This window comes from Ambystoma mexicanum, chromosome 7q (genome assembly GCF_040938575.1).
Source record: "Ambystoma mexicanum isolate Mex_15411 chromosome 7q, UKY_AmexF1_1, whole genome shotgun sequence".
Classification (NCBI taxonomy): domain Eukaryota; kingdom Metazoa; phylum Chordata; class Amphibia; order Caudata; family Ambystomatidae; genus Ambystoma; species Ambystoma mexicanum.
This window is the reverse complement of record NC_090941.1, coordinates 881,696,350-881,719,457: the sequence shown is the minus strand read 5'-3', so window position 1 is coordinate 881,719,457 and position 23,108 is coordinate 881,696,350. Positions and strand designations below refer to the sequence as shown.

Below are 23,108 nucleotides of genomic sequence, written 5' to 3'. Positions count from 1 at the left end.
GGGCATAATGGGGATGGGGAAGGCGCTAATTACGGCACCGTAAATTACGGTTGCCATAATTAGCTCCAAGGTCCCTTAGCGGGTTGGATTTTAACGGCTGCAAAAAGCAGGTGTTAAAGCCTCCAACCCGCTAAGGGACCTTGTAATCAGGCGCTAATGGTTTAACGGCGCCGACGCTCTTTACGGCGCAGTTAAACCATTAGCGCCAGGGTCGTAATGAGGCCCATAGTGTCCTTAGGACACCTCCATTTCGGTTAATTGCGGACATCCTGGACATCGAGTGTGTTTAAAGAACAGTTACATTTTGATTGCGGACAGTATGGACAGGTATAGTGTCCTTAGGACACCTCCATTTTGGGTAATTACGGACATCCCGGACATCGAGTGTGTTCTAAGAACAGTCCATTTTGATTGCAGACAGTACGGACAGGTATAGTTTCCTTAGGACACCTCCATTTTGGTTAATTACGGACATCCCGGACACCCTTGCTTCCCGCGGACATTCCAACTTTTTTTGCCTTTTTAAAAAAAAATAAGACACAGAGGAATGAAGTGACAACACACACAATATTTTATTATTATATACAAATATAACATTTATGAAAGAGAGGGGGAAGCAGAAACTGAAACAAATAGAGGTGAATTAGGGGTTTGGAGATGATGGATGGGAGGGAATGAAGGGATGGAAGTCTCATCATAATGTTTTTCTTGGTGGGGAGGGTTTGGGGTTAGTTGACCGGGACATCGAGAGGGGGAACAGGTACATGTGGGACAGTGATATTTAATGTTTTCTTTTATGTGGTCCTCCACAAAATGTTTTAAAAGATTGACATTTTTCATTAGCATATCCATTTTTTGTTCCATTAGCTGCAGAGCATTTTCTAATGTCTCTCTTGGTATATTATTTTCACTGTTTGTATGGTCTGTTAAAAGAAATGTGTTAAGTACACATAAAGTAATGGTTATTAATTGGCTTATATAGAGAAGTGTTGTGTCTATCATTAGTATCACTGTCTTCACTCATTTCATCACGTGGGAAATTTTCTTCCAGCCATTCCTAAGTACTGGACATTTCTGTGTAAAAAATAAACTTTTAGTGTACCTAATACAGAAAGTTTAGAAATATATAAGAAAAATGAAGTTTACTTGCTAGTTTTTGGTAAGTTTTGTTGTTACTGTTGTGTAGGTCTGCTGTTGCTTTTTGCTGTGCAGTTTCTGGGAGGTAATTATGTTGGAGGCATATATATTTTGTTTTGGTATATTCCATTCTGGTGCATATGCTATTTGAATGGACGGTTGATGTCTTACATATGTACGTTCCACTTATTTATTATTACATATAATGTGTCTATGTACTGTTTTTTGAACTTGTTCAGTGTTTCTATTGGATGATACAACAATGTAAGATACCCCCTGAGTTTTTGGATAGTGTTGATGTTGACCGCGTCCGTCCGTGGACATGCGCACAGTCTGCGGACATCAAAATCACTAGCTGGGGGTTCAGTCTGTTCTATGTTACATGCATATAAACTAAGGGAAACCTAGTAAACACCTATCAAATTCACACTATATATATCTATATTCAGTAAAAAAAACTTTGTTAAAGAGACGTTATGGTTAAGTTGTGCTACTAAAAACCTAGGAAATTCAGTGAAAAAACTTTGTTAAAGGGACATTATGATTCAAAGTAAAAACGAAAAACCCCTGAAATTCACCAGTTATGGTAGGCTAAGCAACCATAACTCGCACCACCGCCAGGCACTGCTAAGACTAACACCCAGGACATCAAAGATGACATCACAAATGTCATTGATGACATCACTGATGACATCACACATGCATTTACTTTTCATGCAAAGTCTGTTCAAGGGATTCTTATTGTAATGTTAAAAAAGTGTCAAGGATCATTGGAATAAATATGATGAGGTACGTAGTGCATTAAGCAATGCATTAAACCAAATAGCATTAAATTATGAAGTTATTTCCAATATACTAAGGTATACATGTACTAACATAGGCATAGTGTGCAGCAAACATGATGGAGATTCAATATTAATAATCTTGCCATGTTAAACACTAAAATTATAAATACTTTCTTATTAGAGTTTTGCATACTGTACACATTTAATAAGTACGTAATAAAACCCATTTAGTACATTACATTATTGCACACAAAACACAGACAACAACACATACAAATATGAGCATGTCCAGAGAAAGTACAGTTCTAACAAAACTATAAGAAAGTGTTGATAGCCTTACTGATTATCTTCATACACACAAAGCATTCACGTCTGTGTTTTCCCCTATGTGTATGTTACATATGATGTGAGTGGACCCTAAGTGAGTTACTGTAAGAACATATTTGAAGTATAAATCTACAAATATAGTACTTTTTTTTTATTTTTAGTTACTGACTGCTACTGAAGAAAACCATGTGTCCTAGCTATGTCAGTAAAGGAAAGAAGAGTGAGCCAGACATGTGATGTCATCAGTGATGTCATCAATGACATTTGTGATATCATCTTTGATGTCCAGGGTGTTAGTCGTAGCAGTGCACAGCTGTGGTGCGAGTTCTGGTTGCTTAGCACACCATAACTAGTGAATTTCAGGTTTTTTTTGGTTTTACTTGGAATCATAACATCCCTTTAACAAAGTTGTTTCACTGAATTTCATAGGTTTCTATTAGCGCAACTTAACCATAACGTCCCTTTAACAAAGTTTTTTTTACTGAATATATATATTCAGTGAAAAAAACTTTGTTAAAGGGACGTTATGGTTCAAAGTAAAACCGAAAAACCCCTGAAATTCGGCAGTTATGGTAACATAAGCAACCATAACTCGCGCCACCGTGCACTGCTACCACTAACACCCAGGACATCAAAGATGACAACACATGTGCATTTACTTTTCATGAAAACTCTGTAGGAGGGATTCTTATAATGTTGACCAAAAACTGTCAAGGATCATTGGGATAAATATCATGAGCTAATTAGTGCATTAAGCAATGCATTGATATAAATAGCATTCTATTATGAAGTTCTATCCAGTATACTAAGCTACTCATGCAGAAACATAGGCAGTGTGTGCAGCATACATGATGAAGGTGCCATATTCATAATCTTGCCATGTTGAATACTGAAATGATAACTGCTTTCTCATTAGAGTTTTGCGTACTGTGAAACATGTAATAAGTAGATAATAAAACCCACTTAATACATAATTATTACAGACAAAACACAAAGAGACAACAACACATACAAATATGAGTATATACAGGGACAGTAAAGTAAACAAAAAAGCAGAAATAGTAGCAGAAAGAGTTCATAACCTAACTGATTGTCTTTATGCAGAGAAACTATTGCTCTGTTTCAAAGCTGCTACTTACCATATGTATGTGTATCACATGATGTGACTGCACCCAAAGGAAAGGAGAGTGAATATAATGTATACAAATATGAGCATATACAGGGAAGGTAGAGTAATAAAAATAAAACTATGAGAAAGTGCTGATAACCCTAATCATTATCTTCATGCACAGAAAGGATTGCTCTCTTTCAAACCTGTGTCTTCCGCTATGTATATGTTTCATATGATGTGACTTGACCCTAAGTCTACAAATATAGTACCTTTTCAATTTTTACTTCCTGACTGTTACTGAAGAAAACTATGTGGCTTTGATATGTCAGTAAAGGATAAAAAGGGAGAGCCAGCCATGTGATGTCATCAGTGATATTTGTGATGTCATCTTTGATGTCCTGGGTGTTAGTGTTAGCAGTGCACGGTGGCGCGAGTTATGGTTGCTTATGTTACCATAACTGCCGAATTTCAGGGGTTTTTCGGTTTTACTTTGAACCATAACGTCCCTTTAACAAAGTTTTTTCACTGAATTTCATGGGTTTTTAGTAGCGCAACTTAACCATAACGTCCCTTTCACAAAGTTTTTTCACTGAATTTCATAGGTTTTTAGTAGCACAACTTAACCATAATATCCCTGACTTCATATCCATGTAACATAGAGCATACTAACCCCCTCGTATGATTTTCATGTCCGCGGACTACCGCCATGTCCACGGACACATCGAAAATCTGAGCATGGTGAATGTAAATTTAAATAGTGTGCCCCATTTCCCCTTTGAAGTTGGCTCTGAAAAGAGCAGTTTTTTTTATTTTTACAGATGCTTGACAGACACCTGTTATTTTGTATTTTTTTTTCTTGTTTTTTTTCTTACTTTACTCCTAAAATCTTCACATAACCTTCTCCAAAGCAACCCTTACATTCCAAAATAGAAAGGCATTTCCCGTAAAAGATAAAGAAATGCCATCTTCTTTAAAATTAACAGCATTACTGGCATCAATATTCTCATTGTTACAGAAGAACATACCAGCTCTAAGCATGAAGGCTGCAATGCCTCGGTTGATGACACACCTAGCAATGTTTTGCTGAGGACAGAAAACTGAACTATTGTCCCATATTGCTCTAGGTAGTAAACCAGAAAAAATTACTTTCGCATTTGGAAGGATCTTCATTATGGCTTGAACCAAGCGTTCCAAATCAGCCAACAAAGTAGGGGCACTGACGTTGCCCAAATGGAAAGCACCATAGTGCAAAACTACCACATGCGGACTGTTCATCGTGGCCATATCCTCCCAAACTTGTACAATTCCCTGTACATTGCAATCAGGCACAGTGCTCCACACTACCTCCACTCCTTTCACATCAAAGTTCTTTGCAACATGCCTGCATTCAGGGTACTGCTGTAAACCATGCACAAACATATCTCCGAGCACCAACACCCCGACTTTCTCCACTTCTGCCATCTTCACCACACACAGTCACTTTCAACACAAATCCACAACCTCGACATCTGATTGGCTGATCCGTACAGTCTTCTTTCCATGTTGGATTTCCTGGAAAAACCCGGATGTAGCACGCCCTGTCCACGAACAGCCGTGGTGTCCGCGGACGGCGTCCACTTTACTCTCTGTGCCATTCCCTCATTGCATACAGCTAAGCAATCACACAATACGAATAACGTCCTCAGAACAACCCCATTTTGTGAATTTTCGAACATTTCAGGACAATTATCATTTCATTATTCAACATATTAACATTACAAATATTATACTTTCATCTTGTACTCTGCACACAATGCTATGTTTCTCCATTAGTAGCTCAGTATACTAGATAGAATCCCATAATACAATGCTATTTATATCAATGCATCGTTCAAAGCACTAATAACGGTATGATATTTATTGCAATATCCTTGGCACTTTTTTCGCAACATTATAATAAAAATCCCTAGTACACAAATTCCATGAAAAGTACATACACATGTGATGTCATCAGTGATTTCATCAATGACATTTGCGATGTCATCTTTGATGTCCTGGGTGTTAGTCTTAGCAGTGCACGGTGGGGCGCGAGTTATTTTTCATAGCTTAACATAACTTGCGATTTTCAGGGGTCTTTCGGCTGTACTTAGAACCAAGACGTCCCTTAAACAAACTTTTTTAATATCACGCAAACAATATACAAACATGGCGTGCAAAAAACAACTTCTACAGATGGCTTTACACAGAATGTTGCAAAGTAAGAATTTATGCTCGTTCACAGTGAAGGTCAGCTGCTTCCATTTTTTTCTCAGGCCCCGGAGAGGCTCACGAAGCGGACTATAAGGTTGTATTGTGTTTTGACCTTGACAGGCAGAGATTGTGATGAAAGACTTGAAGGAGTGTTGCTAAATTGTAAGAGAAGATAAAGATGAAATTTCTGAAACAAAACCACTTTTATATATTATATCACTATGCGAAAGATCGTTGGCACACGCGGAGTCGTATTTTGAGACTGCACCACTCGTAGACAATGGAAATTGCAATTGTACTGTAAGTAACCCTTTAGATTATTTTATACCAAATATAATTACAATACCGTAGCATTAAAGACCGCTCAAGTTGAACTTGTTCGTTGAAAGTGGCATAATGTTTTCTACCGCGCACTATCACTGCCGAATTGATCCCCTGTCGTTTAGAGGGCTCTGAAAAAGGCAGACGACACAGGGTGGGTTAATAGAAATAATTTAACCGGTCTATAGGCGGTCAAGCGCTCTACTCGCTGTGCCACTTCACTGTAGCCTGTCAAGTGGCACAGTGAGTACAACGCTTGCTTTGACATCCGTGCACAGCTTGCTAGCGCAAGTTCAAATCCCGGCAAGGCCAAACTCAGCCTTTCATCCTTCCGTGGTCGATAAATGAGCACCACACACCGTGGTTAATAATAAGCACCGCTTAGATACCTCACGGTTCTTAGCGCTATATGAATGGGAAAATATTATTATTTTATTATTAACATACTCCGTTGCACTATCTTCGATAGCAAATAGTTTCACGCCCTAATAAATAAAATGATGATTTTTAATGAGGATCGGCTGGTGAGACTAATTTATGTTTTTTAAAACAGGTAGATGGCCCCATTTTGCCTATGTCACGATTTACAGACTCCAGCGGATGGGGTCTTCAACTGCCAGGTGCAGGTCCAAATATGCAACTTCATGACCCTCACCATTTTATGGGACAATCGCCAAGGACCAATATGCCCTTACGCAGTACTAGCGGCTACAAACAACATACCAACCAATAGGGTGGTCTAATGGCTCGTTGTTGGAGCAACCTTCCGATTATCAGAGCGACCATTTACTGCTTTTATCATAAACCAACAGCCTATCTACCGCAAAGGAACAACGCGTGGCTCCAAATAAACTTTTGCTGATCGACAGCAGAGACAATAGCAAATCGCTGAATATTCACTAAACATTTCATGTGAAATAAATGTACTTTACCAAATGTACAATCCTGCTGTTTACTTTTAAACCACAGTTTCATATTCCGAATTGTGGCGCACTGAGTTGTAAGCTGATCTAACACCCTCTGTACCGCAAAGGAACATCGCGTGCCTCAACATGAACTTTTGCGGATCGACAACAAAGACAAATGCAAATTGCTGAATATTCTCTAAACATTTGATGTCAAATAAATGTACTTTACAAAATTTACAATCTTGCTGTTTGCTTTTAAATCACTGTTTCATATTCCGAATTGTGGCGCGCTGTGTTGTGACATAATATCTGTTGTCTTCCGGGTTCTGTGTAAAGTCACTTAGGACTGCAGAGAACTGGGCGCGTTTGATGACGCACCCTGTAACGTCACGGAGAGAGGCGGGGAATATGAATGCTTTGATAATATCAGGCTTAGGGGCGGGAGATATGATTTAGTGTTGCAAAAGCAAGGCAGCCAGGTCAATAGCGCCAGTCATAGGATTATCACATAATGTCGGCGCACACCAGCCGGATTTATCGTTTCTTTAGTGGACAAAAAGTCGGTTGACGCCCATAGGAAATTGTACTATTAGCGGACAAAAGGAGTGGTCTTAAAACACTTTCACCCTGACAACGAACAATACAAACAACGTTCTCAGAACACCCCCATTTTGTGTAATTGCAACCATTTCGGGACACCGCGAGTGTTCTTAGAACACATTCAACTAGACAGATTACAATACGGACAGCGTCCTGAGGACACCCCCAGTTTGTGTATTTACGAACAATTAAGCACACCGCGAGTGTTCATAGCTCATTTTTACCTTCCTTGCGAACAAAAATGACACATACTCCGTCCTCTAAACACCCCACCATTTAGTTTATTTACAAAATGTCAGAACAGCCGTGTTCTCCGCGGACAAATCGAACGCAACAAAAACGTCTAGCACATATAAAAACAAAACATTGGACCTATCTCATACTCCCCCATCCTCCCCAAACACTCTTACACACCAACACACGGCACTAAATACAATTTTTTATCCACGTTTTACCACGCTGTACGCGGTCGACGGGGAATACAAGATGGCGGGCGCCACAGAAAATCTGACGCGCTCCACGCCCCTCACCGTCCAATCAGCGAACACGTCGCATGTCCGCGGACATGACGCAAGGCCATGGGCCAATCGGGGTGCTGTCCGCGGAGCGAACAGGGAAGTCCGTCCGCGAAGCGAACACAGATATCACTAATTTTTTTGCCTTACATTTTGGTCATTTTTTAAAAAACTACTTGACGGATTTACACCAAATTTGCAAAAGCACGTTTTCGGGACCAGGCCGCCGCTCCTGCTGCAAATTTGGTGTAAATCCGTCCAGCGGTTCGGGCTGTAGCCGTGCGCAAAGTTTTTTCCCATTCAGTCCATGGGGAAAAAAAGTTTTGGGACCCCCCCTATAACTTTTCCACCCTGGACGAATCCTCACCAAACTTTGCGAAAAAATTCAGAGTGGGCCATATACTTTTTTTGCAAGGTTTGGTGAGGATTCGTCCAGGGGGAGTGAAGTTATAAGCCGCCCAAAAAGTGCTCTTCCTATGGAAAAAGCAATTTAACCATAACTACACAGCCACTACCGTGGCTGTGTAATATATATATATATATATATATATATATATATATATGTCGCTTTGGTGCAAACCCATTCACTAGTTTTTACGCTGTGTATTACATGGAAGCACGTATTATTCTATAGAAAAATGAATGTGAGCAGGTCAAAAACAGCTTGTGTTTCTTTGCTTAATACCTTTTGACCAGATCAATGGATATCCCCCCAAATATCCATTTTGGGAAGTCCAGACAAGACTTTTTGGGAGGAAAATGTTATCCAACTCCATGTGGCAAGTCAAAAGTTATTAGCAATTCCGAATAGTCGATTATACAATATATGTTTATAGATATCCATGAGTTTTTTTGTGATCTCTTTATCATTGCAATAAATGAATCCGCCGTTTTCAACAGCTAAGCTAATAACAAGCGATAATCAGAAGAAAGTAAAATCAGTGATATTTTGGAGCACTCCCACCAGAAAGGGATGTTTGGCAATTGTAGAGGGCTGACGTAGTGTGCAAATCAGCCCTCTGCAATTGCCAGAGTCTTGCTGTCAATGTCCTGAGTGTAGTGTCCGAGCACTTGATGGGGTGCGACTTTCAATCGTGATGCGCGTGCACTTGATGGGGTCCGCCTTTCAATTGTAGGGTGCATGCATTTGATGTGATGCACCTTTCCACCTTGCGTACAGTACACAAGTGGGCGAAAGGTTAACATGCCTTTACAAAGTAGAAGGCATGTGCACACCTCCGTCCACGTTCCGGTGGCAGGAGGTGTACGTAACCCTTGCGCAAATGACGCACCCTCCTCTTGCAACAACCGCAGACACCTGAAGTCACATTTTAAGGGTTGACGGGCAGGCCATTCTCTTCGGAACCGACGCATAACAGCGTGGGTAGGCGCACCCTTGCAGCCGGTGCATGGGTGGGTGTGCCATTGAATGTTAAAGCTTCTTAATTATTGTGTAGGCGAGTTTCGAAGATTAGTTGCTATCTAAGTGTTTTGTTTCGTCATTCAGGGCAAGACATCATGGACAGTGGCTGACAAAGGCGCAGCCGCTCGAATAACTCAACAGAAGAGGACGAGCAGGGTGTTTACACGCAAAGAACAGGTAAATGATTTGCAAACACGTCTCCTCACGATAAACAACTGTCCTCGGAGCGGCTGACTGCTATTCTGCAAACACTCCTGCAAGACGCATCAGCAACAAGGCAAGGGTGCAGCGTATCATCATGGGAGGCCGCGCAGAATGTGGGGAGGCCTACGCAACGTTATATCACGACACGGATCTTCCTGGCAGTTCCCTAAGACATCGCGAGACTCACCTCTCAAGGTAACCATTGACCGCAACAAGTTGTCATTGTCTGATTCATTCGCCGAACGTGCGTGAGCGTTCGCGTCATAAAGTGGCCGCTCTGGGGCAGGGATTAATAATTCACGGGCCAGGCACGCCCTGTACATTGGGCAAGGTTTGCTGACGGCACACAATTGAAGCCCGGTTGGCTGTCGGTATGTTAAGAGCCGAGTGTTAGTAGCAGTGATTGTGGGCTTGCAGCTGGCCTGCTGGGAGAAGACTGAAGCTGAACCTCCACACACACACACACGTATGCAGGCACGCACACGCATCGCTAACCTCATGATAACGCCCTATGTATGTTCCTGCATCTGGTTCTTGCCCAGCATTTGTGTTAAAAGCAAGCATTGTTGGCTCTTGTGTAGGTCTTAAAAAGGCATATGCCTGATACTGCCATAGAACTACCAGTTGCAAACAGCATTCGCCAAATGTTGTCATTTTATTGCCAGCTAGTACCATTATAGCAGTACCTCGAACATGTCTGTCCCATTTGGGAACACAAGTTATTGTGAAGGGATTGCCAGGACACAGAAGCTTCAGTTAAAGAGTTTATTCCATAGCACCCCAGGGCCATTTTAGCCAGCTCATAACTGATAACCAGGGACCTCACAGGATTCCAAACACAAAGCCTCAAGAGGAAGACATCCCAACATTCCACTCACAGTTACTGTGGAAGCATAGCAGTGTGGTATTGGCGCAGCAAAACTAACATTAAAGAAACATGTGTCTAATGACATGCAGCGTGCTATCAAACCACTAAACCACTACTTCTGCCATAAATGTTCATTGACACAAAACGGGGGGACAGATGAACATGGGTACACACCTTGCAAGAGACATTGAAACAAATCACAAAGTCAATATCCTTGGACAGTGGCATAACACAAGCTCTGGGGGCCCCCCTGCAAGCCATGCTCAGGGTGGCCCCGCCAACTCGGCAACAAATCACGCGTCGCGTCACACTCTGGGCCGCCCTAGATTACCACGCTTGCGCAATACGCACAAACGTGTTGCTGAAGGGGTATGCCACACACTGCACTAGGAGAAAGATATAAATATGTGTTTTAATGCAATATACAGCACACTTTCTGAGAAAAATTGACTAAAAAGCCAGTGTGTTTGCTATTGTTGTGTAGGGTAACAGCAATCCAAAACATGCAAGTCACCAACAGTGCACATGAACATTAATGCTTTGCTATTAAAAATGCCATGCCACAATACAAACATGTCCAACTGGCTGCACAATGTAGACCAGTGTAGACACATAATAACATTACAGTAACATTTAGACATACCTAGACTGGTTGCACAAAAATGCCAGTCGAAACTATAAGACTCATCAAGAACACAGCACACATTCAAGCCTGCGTCTCTACTGCCTCTAACAACACAGCCAAACTCTTTAAAATCTGCAAAGAACTGGCCAATCCTGTTGCGGTTTCTACCTCTCCTGTTCCTTCAACAGGTCCTCTGTACGGCTTTGGCCTCTCGCTTTTCCGCTAAAGCTCAGGACATCCTGTCCACTATCTCCTCTTCCTCTCTCGGCCCCCTTTGGCCATCTCTCCCTCTCCTCCTCCTTTCTCCTTTCTCTCTAACACCTGACAAGGTTTCTAGACAAGTCCCATCCATGGAAGTGTCGTCGAAACAGGTGCTCGACTGCTCCTCCAGAACCATCAAAGACCACATTGACATGATACAGCCTTGTCCGATTTCTGTAATCATTCTTTTGGCACTGGAACTTCCCCTCTCCCAAATTCTTGGAAAAGCTGGCCAACTGACAGCTTACACTCCACACTGAATCTGTTGGTTGTCTCCATGACCATCAGTCTGGCTTAAGAGCTGCCAGAGGCACGAAAACTGCTCTCCTGAACACCTGTGAAGATCTGATCTCTAACCTTGATTCCAGCATTCCTTCTGTCCTCATCATCCTGGAACTTTCCTCTGCTTTCGACACGGTCAACCACGCCATCCTGATCAATTGACTTCGTGAGAACCTGGGCATCATGGATCAAGCCCTGGAGTGGCTGACCTCCTTCCTCTTGGACCGCCCCTCCCAGGTAAACTTTGTCCCGTTCACTCCGCCACCTCTCTCTACATGTGGTGTTCTCCAGGGCTCTATCCTCTCACCCTGGTTTTTCAACCTCTACTTGGCTCCTTTGACCTACCTCATCTCTACCTTCTCCTCTAACTTAGTGTTGTGCGGATGACACTCCGCTTTCCTTCAGGCTCCCCGCAGCCTACTCTACTCTCTCGCTCATTCCTGGTGTCCTCTTCAACTCCACTCTCTTTCTCTCCTCACATCTCGGATATCGCCAAGAAATCCCACTACCAGCTGCACCTCCTCAAAGGGACTCTGCCATTTCTCACTTTACTCCAGAAGCTCACTGTCTCCAGAGCTCTGGTTCTCTCTAGGCTGGACTACTGCAACAGCCACTTTCTCAATCTGCCTTCCTCTACTCTCCGCTCTCTGCAACTAATCCAGAAGAGGACTGCGAGACTTATCCTTGGCCTCAAGCCCAGGGACTGTATCTCTCCAGCCATGAAATCTCTCCACTGGCTCTCGGTGGCTGCAAGGATCAAGTTCAAGACCCTTTTCATTGTCCACAAGGCTTTCTGGGGCTGGTATCTGCACTACATCCAACGCTGTCTTCCAAATTACCTTCCTTCTCGAGCCCTAAGGGTTAGATACTTCTCCAGGCAGAGAGTGGGGGGGATAGATCCTTCTTCCCTGCAGGCGCCTCCCTCTGAAATGGCCTCCCTGACCCTCCCAAACTTGAGCCGGACCACCTGAAGTTCCGGAAGCAGCTCAAAACGTTCCTCTTCTCCTCTGCTTTCTCTCTCTCCCTCCCCTGCTGACCTACCTGTCCGCTGTAGCAACTGGTTGCTTGGCTACCTTCTGTCTCACTGAGTCCAGGCTCTTTCTTGATCAGTCACCCTTGCACTGCCTCCAGGCCTTCCACGCAGTTAGGGGCTGTAACTGTAACCCTACAGTCCCTTGTTCTCCTTGCATTACCCAGAGCCGCGCTGCCCTGGCGGCACTTACTCAGTGCATTGCTGCCCTGTTTTCCCCTCCCCTCTCCCTTGCACTTTCCCCTTGCACTTCTCGTTCTCGATCTGAATGACACAAGGCTTAGTAAGATCATTTGTCTTGTCCTCCCTCAGTTTTCCTTCTCTTGTCTTGTCGTGACTAAAAACAGTTGTGTACAGGCGCATTATATATGACTTATCATATCATAACATATCATTTTATCACAGATGCCCAGAACAATATACAGTGCCACAGTAAGAAACAGCTAGACTGGCAGAACCCAAATGCCAGTCTAGCCAGGTAATTACACTTAGCAGGACTGCTTTATCAGAAATGCCCAGTTAAAAAAGTCATACCAAACTGAGGAATGACTAGACTGCCTGCACCAAAATGCCTCTCTAGCCACTAATACCACATATCATGCCTGCTTAGCATGGACATGGACGACCATTATGATTTATTGCACAACCCTACACCCCCCCCACACATCTCTTCTCCCTGCCATCCCCTACCCCAACCTCCAAAATCAGCTTATTGGCCCAGAATTACCTCCACGTCCCTCTTCCTTGTCCCAGTGCTTACTTATGAGGCTCCTTGCCTCACTGGTAAGTACTGGAGGAAGAGTGGAACTAGGAGTAATGAAGATTACAGGTAGCTAAGTCAGGCATTACCTTCATGTACCTCTACCTTATCCCAGTACTTGTGTATGAGGCATAGCGCCTCATACACAAGTACTGCCACATACACAAGTACTGGGATGAGGAAGAATAGAAGATTACCAATAATTAATCAAGGCATTAAACACAAGTAGTGGTGGAACACCATTGAGCTGACTGGGCTTCAGCATTCCCCCCACCCCTCAGCACCCCCACTGAAATTGTGGGCTATGTTGACTTGACCTGGCTGACCTTCAGAGCAGTTGCCGGACAGAAAATGACACAGATGTTAAACAGCACCTGGGTTTTGCCATTAACAAGGGCCCAGCCCAGCAATTACTAATGTACATCATTGCACTGTTAGTACCTGCATTCAAATGCCACATTTTTTAAGCAATTGAAATTGTGATGTGGGTTTAGTACTTGCATGCCAGGGGAGTGATTGGAAGGGTAGAGAGGAAACAGGAGACCAGTCATTCTCACAGCAGCCCATAAGTGGGTGCTTTCAGACCTATAGGAGAGAGTTAACTGCTTGTAACATTGAAGCTGCACTAGAATAGTCTCATTAAAATGCGTAAAGAAGTTAGATGCCCCCACACAAATAAGTTTGCTCCTCCCCACCACACGTGAAGTTAGCACCTCTCCCAACATTTGAAAAGTTAGCCCCCCTGAAATGTAGGTTTTGTTGCGCCCCTGAACACAAGCACACACCATTAACCATATATACACACGCACACCCAGCCATCCATATATTTAAGTGTGCACCCTTTCACCATACAGCCACACCCAGGCAGCCACCCGTACATTTAAGTGTGCAACCTTTCACCATACAGGCATACACACCCAGGCACCTACCCATACATTTAAGTGTGCACCCTTTCACCATATAGGCACACCCAGGCAGTCACCCACACATTTAAGTGTGCATCCTTTCACCGTACACGCACACCCAGCCACCCATACATTTGTGTGCACCCTTTCACCATACACTCACACAGGCTGTCACCTATACATTTAAATGTGGACATTTTCACCATACAGGCTCTCCCAGGCAGCCACCCATACATTTCAGTGTGCATCCTTTCACCATACACTCACACACGCACACGTCATGGGTTGAGGGGAGCCATAATACTTCAAAAATACATTGGGCCTCATTAGGACCCTGGCGGTGACGGTATGAACGGTGCCGGTAAGGCACTGGCACCGTTCATACCGTCCCGCTGCATTAAGGCTTCTGCTCGCGGCTTCCTGACAGCTCGCCAGGTCTTACCTGGCGGGCTGTGCGGCACCCGCGAGCATAACTTGTAATTGCGCAGGCACCGTTATCAACGGTGCCGGCGCAACCATGCTCCCCATCCCCATTCTGCCCTACTGGGCAGAATGGGGATCGGGAGCCCGACAATACCGCCACCCACGAATGGGCAATTACCGGCCCATTCATCTTGTAATGGGCCGGTTATTGCTCAATCACGGGAGGTGGGGCCGGTAGTGAGCATGGCGGTAGCCGTGCCTGCCATACAGGCACGGCTACCGCCATGCTCGTAATGAGGCCCATTGTTTCTTTTTGAAGTCACTCTTACTTCATAAAGAAAATATTTCCGTTAAGGACTGAAGCATAACGGAAATAATTTCTTTATGAAGGCAGAGTGACTTGAAAAATAAACTATTTATTTTTGAAGTCATAGGGTTTCCCCCACCCCATGGAGGACTCCAGCCTAGGGTCGTCTTGTCATGGGGTGGGGGTAGCTACTGGACTTTTTGTATTCCCTCTGCCTTCATAAGGAAATTATTATGCAGAGTGAATTCAAAAAGAAAATGTAAAAAAAAAATATTTTTTTTATTTTTATTTTTTACATTCCAAGTGGGGCCCCCTTCCAGAACATGTGGTCGCGGGGCCCCCCGTTACGCCAGTGTCCTTGGATGCTCTCTGCTATTCCTGCTAGAGCGCCGACAGGGAACCTCACAAAAAATGGGCATGTTTGCACACCCGTCTGCATTTTGTACTCACTCTCTTGCCGCCTTGCCCCACCATGCTCACTTGAGAATACATTGTGTTCATTTGCCACTCCAACAAAAAGGCTCACAATCACTCGCCTCCCTTGTCCACTAAGCAACACAGGCATCGTGCACCGCCAACCAACTCTTATGCCACGTTGCCCCATCATCTGAAAGGACATACTATGCACCAGCCTTGACCACCCTGTGCAGAGGCATGCACACCAGCAATCCATTTCCTATAACCTGGGGCTCCAAACCCTGCCACTATCACTCACTTGGGTTGTCACATCGTGTGCACTATGCCTGGAGCCACACGGACGGCCTTCAATTCGACACACATGGCTCAGCCCCAATCAACCGCACACGATACAACCTCAAACCTGCTCTCCTCCTTCACATCATCTCAAAAGGGGTTCACCATGCCAAACTATTGGGAATGAACATATGGGCCTTGATGGCCTCCGATGACACCAACTTCCAACACAGGTTGCTCACGTGTGCTAACTGTATGGCATCTTCTATACATGTTTTGGTTCTTTCTATCGAGCCATTAGCACTTGAATTGTACAAAGCCGCCCTGTGAAGTACAAATCCCAAGACCACTAAGGAAATTGCATGAAATTAACTGAACACTACTGTCAGTAACTACACTTTGAGACACATCTTCTGGGCATAAATTCAGCCATTTTGCAGGCTATTACTGACTCAACAGAAGCGACTTCCATCCACCTGGATGTTTAGTCTACCGCAACCAGAAGAAAACAATGCCTTGTGCCAAAAACCATGCCACATGATGTCCTTGGCGGACATACACCACACCTTCTCTGGCTTTGGCAAGCAAATGAGAGGTTGGCTCCGCATAATAGCTTAATTTGACATCTGCATCTATTCCATCCACCAATAAGATTTAATTAAGCACGTCTTAATGAGGGACTTACTCAAATTCCCTTTGTGTGCCTAAGATACTATACAACTCCCCAAGAAAACAAGAAGAATCAGGTGCATGCCCTGGGTCAGTCCCCACTGCCCTTCAAATACATCATCCAAAACTGCTGTATAGTCCTTTCTGGTGAATGATTTGTCCATGCAGTGCCATCTCTCATGTCGGCCTCCAGGCAACCATGACAAATATCTATGCGTATTGCACTCTGCAAGAAATTCAGATTTGTCCACAATAGGCAACAGTGAAGGACATGCCTCCTATGCTTCCCACCTTCTGTCTGAGTGGATGGTTAAGGCAGCCATGAAGAACAGTCTGCCACCACACATCTGTTGCCTGAAACATATTCCACCACAAAGTTGTAGTCCTGCAAGACCACCATCCACCTGGCAATAAAAAGGGATAAAGTCCCCAAACGGTTGGTATTCAAAACATAGGTTATGTATTCATGATAATTTCTAACTATAAATGGGAGACCCAACAACAAAGTGCAAAAGTGCTGAATGCCCCAGTCCAATAACTGTGTACCTTCTATCAACCTCTTTCAGTACCTTCCAGGCAAATCTTAAAGGAAGATACTCTCCATGCTGTCACTATGAAAGAACAACATCAACACCCATCTCAACCATCCCAATGACAGCCAACATAAATACAGTCTGGCACTTCATACCAAACATGGAGAATTAGAGAGCCCTGTCCATGTTGTTCTTTAAAATTATAAACTCTTCTTGTCACTGGGACGACCACACAAAGATGACCTGTTTTTAAGCAACTCTTTAATGCAAAAGGTCTTGTCCACATATGATGGAATAAACTTCACATTATACTCAGTCTTTGGGAGTAATTACATCAATTGTTCCTTAGGCTCAGGATCAGGCATAGCCTTTACCATTCCTTTATGTGGTATTATGCCCCTCCAATCATTAGTATGCTCCACACATCTTACACTCTGCACATTGACTTGGTATTTCATGATTTAGACACATTAAACCTCTGTCTATCAATATCTCAAGCACAATATCGACCATCTCATTGTATTGAGCTTGTGTTCGTCACCACACAAGTATGTCATCTTGAAAGTAACTTACACATGACACATCACCAAAAGGTTGCTGCATGAAGCGAGGCTGATACCAAACCAGATGGCATCCGGCAAAACCTATATGCAGCAATGTGAGTTACAAAAGAGGTGAGGGGACTGAAAGCCTCATGCGGGCTAATGTGATGATATTCCCATGAAAGATTAATTGTGGAAAAAAACCAAGCCTGTCCTATGGTTGTCAACACATCATTAACATTAAGAAGGGGATGGTGATCCAGTCAAATGTTGCCATTTTATTCCTACAAATTTAAACATATCTTTAGCTTGCCATCCTGCTTGTGGACAAGAACCACTGGGGATAGCCTCTCAGTACTCTCTGTCTCCTCAATGATAGCACCAAGCTTGAGAGTTTCCAGTGTTGGGATGCAAGTGCAATGTCCTAGTCAGGCAAAAGAGATTTAGATTGCAAAAAACATATTGAAAGGCATCCTAGTGCTAGCCATCTGGGCGTGGCAGAATGTGTACGTATCCAGTTGTAGATAGCTTTGACACATATTACAAACCATATAGCTATACAGAAAGAGAAACAATCTATTCACATTGCGGTTGCAAAGGTTGAAGACAGTGTGATGCATTTAGCATTTAGCTGTAGTGTACAGTGTTATTTTTTAAAGGGAGTGCGTGGGTCCGGGGGCAAAGGTAGCAGGAGTTCCGCCATGTTGAATGTTAGGGCATCTTACAGGATACGTTTGTGAAAGTATGAGAAACAGGCCTAATGTGGAGATGTGAATCTGCGCAGTTGATCCTGAGACAAGTCCCACTTCCACCCCCCAGAGAGATGTTATGCTGTCAAGGTCAAAGGCAGCCAGACTATGTCGATAACAGTTAATTGAGTCCAGCTGCAGAGCTCACAGGAGCTGGGCAAGGAATGGTGGGTCCAGGGAGGAGGGGTAAGGATGCGCCTTTTGAAGGTTGAATTCATGTGAGCAAGGCATGGGGTTCTGTGTTGCCAAGAGTCCTGTTGAAGATTTAGAGCACTACTGCCCTCACTCGAAGAACAGCCATCCTGTTTGAACTGTAGGCGCCGCACTCTACGGATCAATACATATGCAAAATTCAAACATAAGAGTAGTGCCCCAATCACGTCATTCATGGGCACCTGGGTTCCCAGAGAGATAAGCTAAGAGATGCACTAGGGCTGTACCATGATTTGGGATTGTAAGTGATTTCAATCTGGCACACACCCAAGTCACGCCCAGAATGTAGTGCACAAATGAAACCCTTATTTATTTTATCTATAAGTTCAATATTCTGAATGATATACCACTAACATCACACCCTTCTCCCGAGACCCCCGGTCACACTGAACCAGGAATCAGGCTAGTTTGCGAAGGTAAATATTTATTTATGTATTTAGAATTTAAATCACAATATATTTTGATAGGTAACAACAATCACCAGTGGGGTGACAGAACACTGAATAATGTCTTTAATGCACTAGGAGTCAAATAATGAACACAAAAACAAATGCAGCACAGAAAAGAATACTGTTGTGCTGGTTTGGAACAGATACCGCTATGGTTAGAGGTTCCCCCTGGTACAGAAAAAAATAGTACTGCTACTGATAAAGGTTCATCCTGATTTAGTCATAGAGTAAAGCAAGACCTATTTATTGTGTCAAGGAACCTTTGTTGATTTTACTAATGGAGTATAGCCTTAAGATAGTGTCCCATAGAAAATGTCCAGAAGGAAAACCACCATACACACAAGGGGCTATGGAAATAAGTAGCTTGTATTAAAGCAACCACTCACATGTATGTACAAAGCATTTTTTGGGTTATAGACAAAAACAAATAATAATATTTTCAACAAACCAGTACAACATAAACGTGAGTGTTTTTGAAAGAAATTCAAAATAAAACATATAACATGAATAAAGCAAAAAAAGGTAATTGGAATGTGCAAATAAAGTATACATTTATCGACATCTTATGTTCTTGGAATTACCAGATTCAAAGTACCTGGTGTATATATCAGTCTACCTCGCACCCTTGTTTGGGAAATTTTTATGGTATACCTAGGTCGTTCTAGCAGCCTTAAATCTGCCTGTTTTAGTGGGTTCTATCAAAGAAGAGTAGTCCCAATGGTTGGATGCCTATTTTAGTGGGTTCTATTGGGAAAAGGTAGTCCCAAATAGCTAAGTGCCAACGTCGCAGGGGGTAGAGTGGTGGAAACTCCACAAAATGTGTAAAAATCACATATACAGTATTATTCACTGAACCGCGCAAAGTTGGTTCATGAGGCCCCCTTGCTTGAAAATGACGTTTCGGCGGCGATGGCGTCCATCTTGCGATCAAATCAAAGGGTTGTGGAAGCCGCCTTATTCAGGGTGATTGAGCGATCCCACAGAACCTTGTGGGAACACTCTTGAACGTGCAGGCTCCCCGGGCTGGGCGTAGCAGGTTGCAGGACTGTTTGCTGTTCTTCAAAGGATGACAGTATCGTCCACCCTGGCTTGAGGTGCGCAGTTCTCACTCCAGGAATAAATGGGGAACCTCTGAGATTTTAGAGATATTAACTCCTGTGTGATCCTCTGTGCATGAAAGTCAGAAGTGGGAATCGATTGTTATTCGTGTTCCAGCGTGAGCTCCATGCAATATATATCTGTGGTTGGGTTTTTCCGTGTATAGATCTCCCTTTGTCTTGTGAGACCCGTTTGTGATCCTAGCTTCCCAGGGACACAGAATTCGTCCTCCGTAGGGAGCCTGCTGTTTAGAGCTGTTCGTTTGGCGTCTGCAAAGCATTCAACGTCACGGGGTGGAGTGGTGGAAACTCCACAAAATGCGCAAAAATCACATATACAGTATTATTCACTAAACCGCGAAAAGTTGGTTCATGAGGCCCCCTTGCTTGAAAATGACGTTTCGGTGGCAATGGTGTCCATCTTGCGATCAAATCAAAGGGACGTGGAAGCCGCCTTCTTCAGGGCGATGGAGTGACCCCAGTAGTGGGAAAACCAAGAGAGACAGAAAAAGGAATAGGTCAGTTGTCCTCTTGGTGGGGTAGTGTTTCCTTCCTAGACTTTTCCGGGTAGATCAGTAAAAGATGTGAGTGAATCAACCGTAGAAGGATCAATTGCATATTAGACAGTGGTTCAATTGGGAATGGGGGCCTGATATAAGAGACAGAGTGGACTTGATCCTAACTCCTAACTCTCATTGCCTGTGGTGGGCGTATTAAATAAATGTCTCACCACAGAATCTTGTGGGAACACTCTTGAATGTGCAGGCTCCCCGGGCTGGGTGTAGCAGGTTGCAGGACTGTTTGCTGTTCTTCAAAGGATGACAGTATCGTCCACCCTGGCTTGAGGTGCGCAGTTCTCACTCCAGGAATAAATGGGGAGCCTCTGTTGACACAAGAGTAACAGAGTTGTGAGAGTGTGAAGAGATCTCGATGTTCGGGTTCATTCATCACAAAGTGCCAATGTCTTATGTCAGTTGTATGAGCGGGTACCAGACATTGCAACATGGGGCTACTGGCAAGTTGACCAATTACAGAATTTGTACATTGTGAGTCAAAATACGTTGTTATCTGTGGGGAGAATACCTGAGATTTTAGAGATATTAATTCCTGTGTACTCCTCTGTGCATGAAAGTCAGAAGTGGGAATCGATTGTTATTCATGTTCCAGCGTGAGCTCCATGCAATATATATCTAATACTGGAGAGAAGAATTATAAAAGAAATGTGTCATGTAGAAATAATGTCTGGCAAGTAATGTTTCTCCGTACAGAAATACTCCAAAATGGAGTTTTGATCATGTGGTAAGCCTATCAGGAGTGTTGCTCTCTTAGAGAGAAATCGAGTATACACTCATGCTCCAAGTTACCTGTGGTTGGGTTTTTCCGTGTATAGATCTCCCTTTGTCGTGTGGGACCCGTTTGTGATCCTAGCTTCCCAGGGACACAGAATTCGTCCTCCGTAGGGAGCCTGCTGTTTAGAGGCGTTCGTTCGGCGTCTGCAAAGCATTCAGGCGTCTGCAGCTTACTGCTGCAGAAGGAACAAGTGAGCGCCCGGAGGCGGAGGGGTGTGTGTGTCCCACAGCCAATCCGGATCTTTGGAAATTCTAAATCCTGATTGGCTGTGACGTTTGTTGTACAGAAGCAGACGTTGCCGTCGGTTCAACTGACCCAGTGCACATGCAACGCCCTGGATGTTATTGCTCATGCAATAACAGACGTTTTTATAATATCTTACGAAGGTAATGTCGAATCTAATGTATATCGGTCGCGCTGCTGCCTGTTCGGGCAGTATATTTATGATGCGATCCAGCAAGCCCCTGGGGGGTGTGTGTCAAGATATCGTATTTGCTCCAATCATGTTCCTGAATGTGTTGGGTCATGATTGGTAGGATTATTGTCGTCATGTTCACACCGGGGTTGTACGCAAGTGGGTGCCTCTGTGTCCTACACTGATTTTCCTAATATGGAGTTAATCTGTAGGAGGTGTTAGAATCTGAAATGTAAAAACTGGAAGGGGTCACCATCTCCTAAAATGAAAGGGACATGCCAACTATCTGCGGCGGGCTCTTGCACTGCAAATAATCTACATGAGACATGATCACCTGATCCTGCAACAGGTAAATCTAACTAGGGGGGTATTTTTTGATAAGACTCGATGGAGGGAATTTTTTCTTCTTTTTTTCTTTTCTTTCTTTTTTTCTTTTTTTCATACTGTGATCTTGCTTGTCAGTCAGGGTGGTTTTGATGACAATTAAAAGTCTCTTCTTGACTGATCATGAGTCTCAATGGTGTGAAAAAGCAAATGGAATACCTGCAAAAATCAGTTATCGCTGTGGGAAAAGTTGTTGTTCATTTAGACCGTGGGCAACAGAGTCCATTCTATGTATCCACCTGCATTCTAGGTCTAAAAGTCGACCCTGGATGTTGGGACCACTGCGCACCCGTTCGATGACCCACCATTATGTTTTTTCTCTATGTAGTGCTGTACTAATGGAGATGTCATGTTTTTGCATCGGATTCGTGACCGATGCTCAGATATCCGTGTTCCAACATTCCGCATAGTTTATCCAACATAGCGCAAGTGGCATGGGCACTCAATACAATATACCACTTGGTTTGTTTTACAGTTTGAAACATCATTTAGAGTCCATGTTTTTGCTCCGATCTGAAATTGTTGCAATCTGGTAGTGAATTGGCATACTGAGCATGTTCCGCAAGGATAATGTCCTTTTAGCGGTCGGAGATTCCAGATGCTACCCTGAGAGGATTTTTTGCTGTACATTGAGTGTACTAGATATTCTCTCAGGTTGCGTGCCCTTTTGAATGTGAATCTGGGTTTTTCTTGATCTGGTAGACAGAGTCTGACTATAGGCCAGTACTTGTGAATGATTTCTTTGATTTGAAAAGCATGTTGGCCGTGCGTAATTACACAAGTAATCTGGTCATTGCCTGCTGCTCGTGTTTTGGGTGTAAGAAGCGAGTCGCAACATGTAAATTGAGCTCTTTTTAGTCATCTTGCCACCAGTTTTTTGGGATAGCCTCTTTGTCGTAGTCTGTCACTTAAAAGTCCGGCGTCATGGTAAAAGTCATCTAAAGAGGTGCAGTTTCTGCGAATTCTTAAAAATTGCCCGTATGGTAGGTTCTC

The 23,108-nt window shown here is 43.5% G+C and overlaps 1 protein-coding gene across 1 annotated transcript in view; it reads left to right on the top strand.

The window, feature by feature from the left end:
* Positions 1-9,555: 9,555 nt before the first annotated feature.
* The window catches only part of NAALAD2 (N-acetylated alpha-linked acidic dipeptidase 2), a 1,042,620-nt gene continuing 1,029,067 nt past the window's right edge, over positions 9,556-23,108 (top strand). The window contains exon 1 of the mRNA XM_069639397.1: positions 9,556-9,755. Within this exon, the coding sequence (XP_069495498.1) occupies positions 9,655-9,755 (101 nt within the window). The 5' untranslated portion in view covers positions 9,556-9,654. The remainder of the gene's footprint in view (positions 9,756-23,108) is intronic.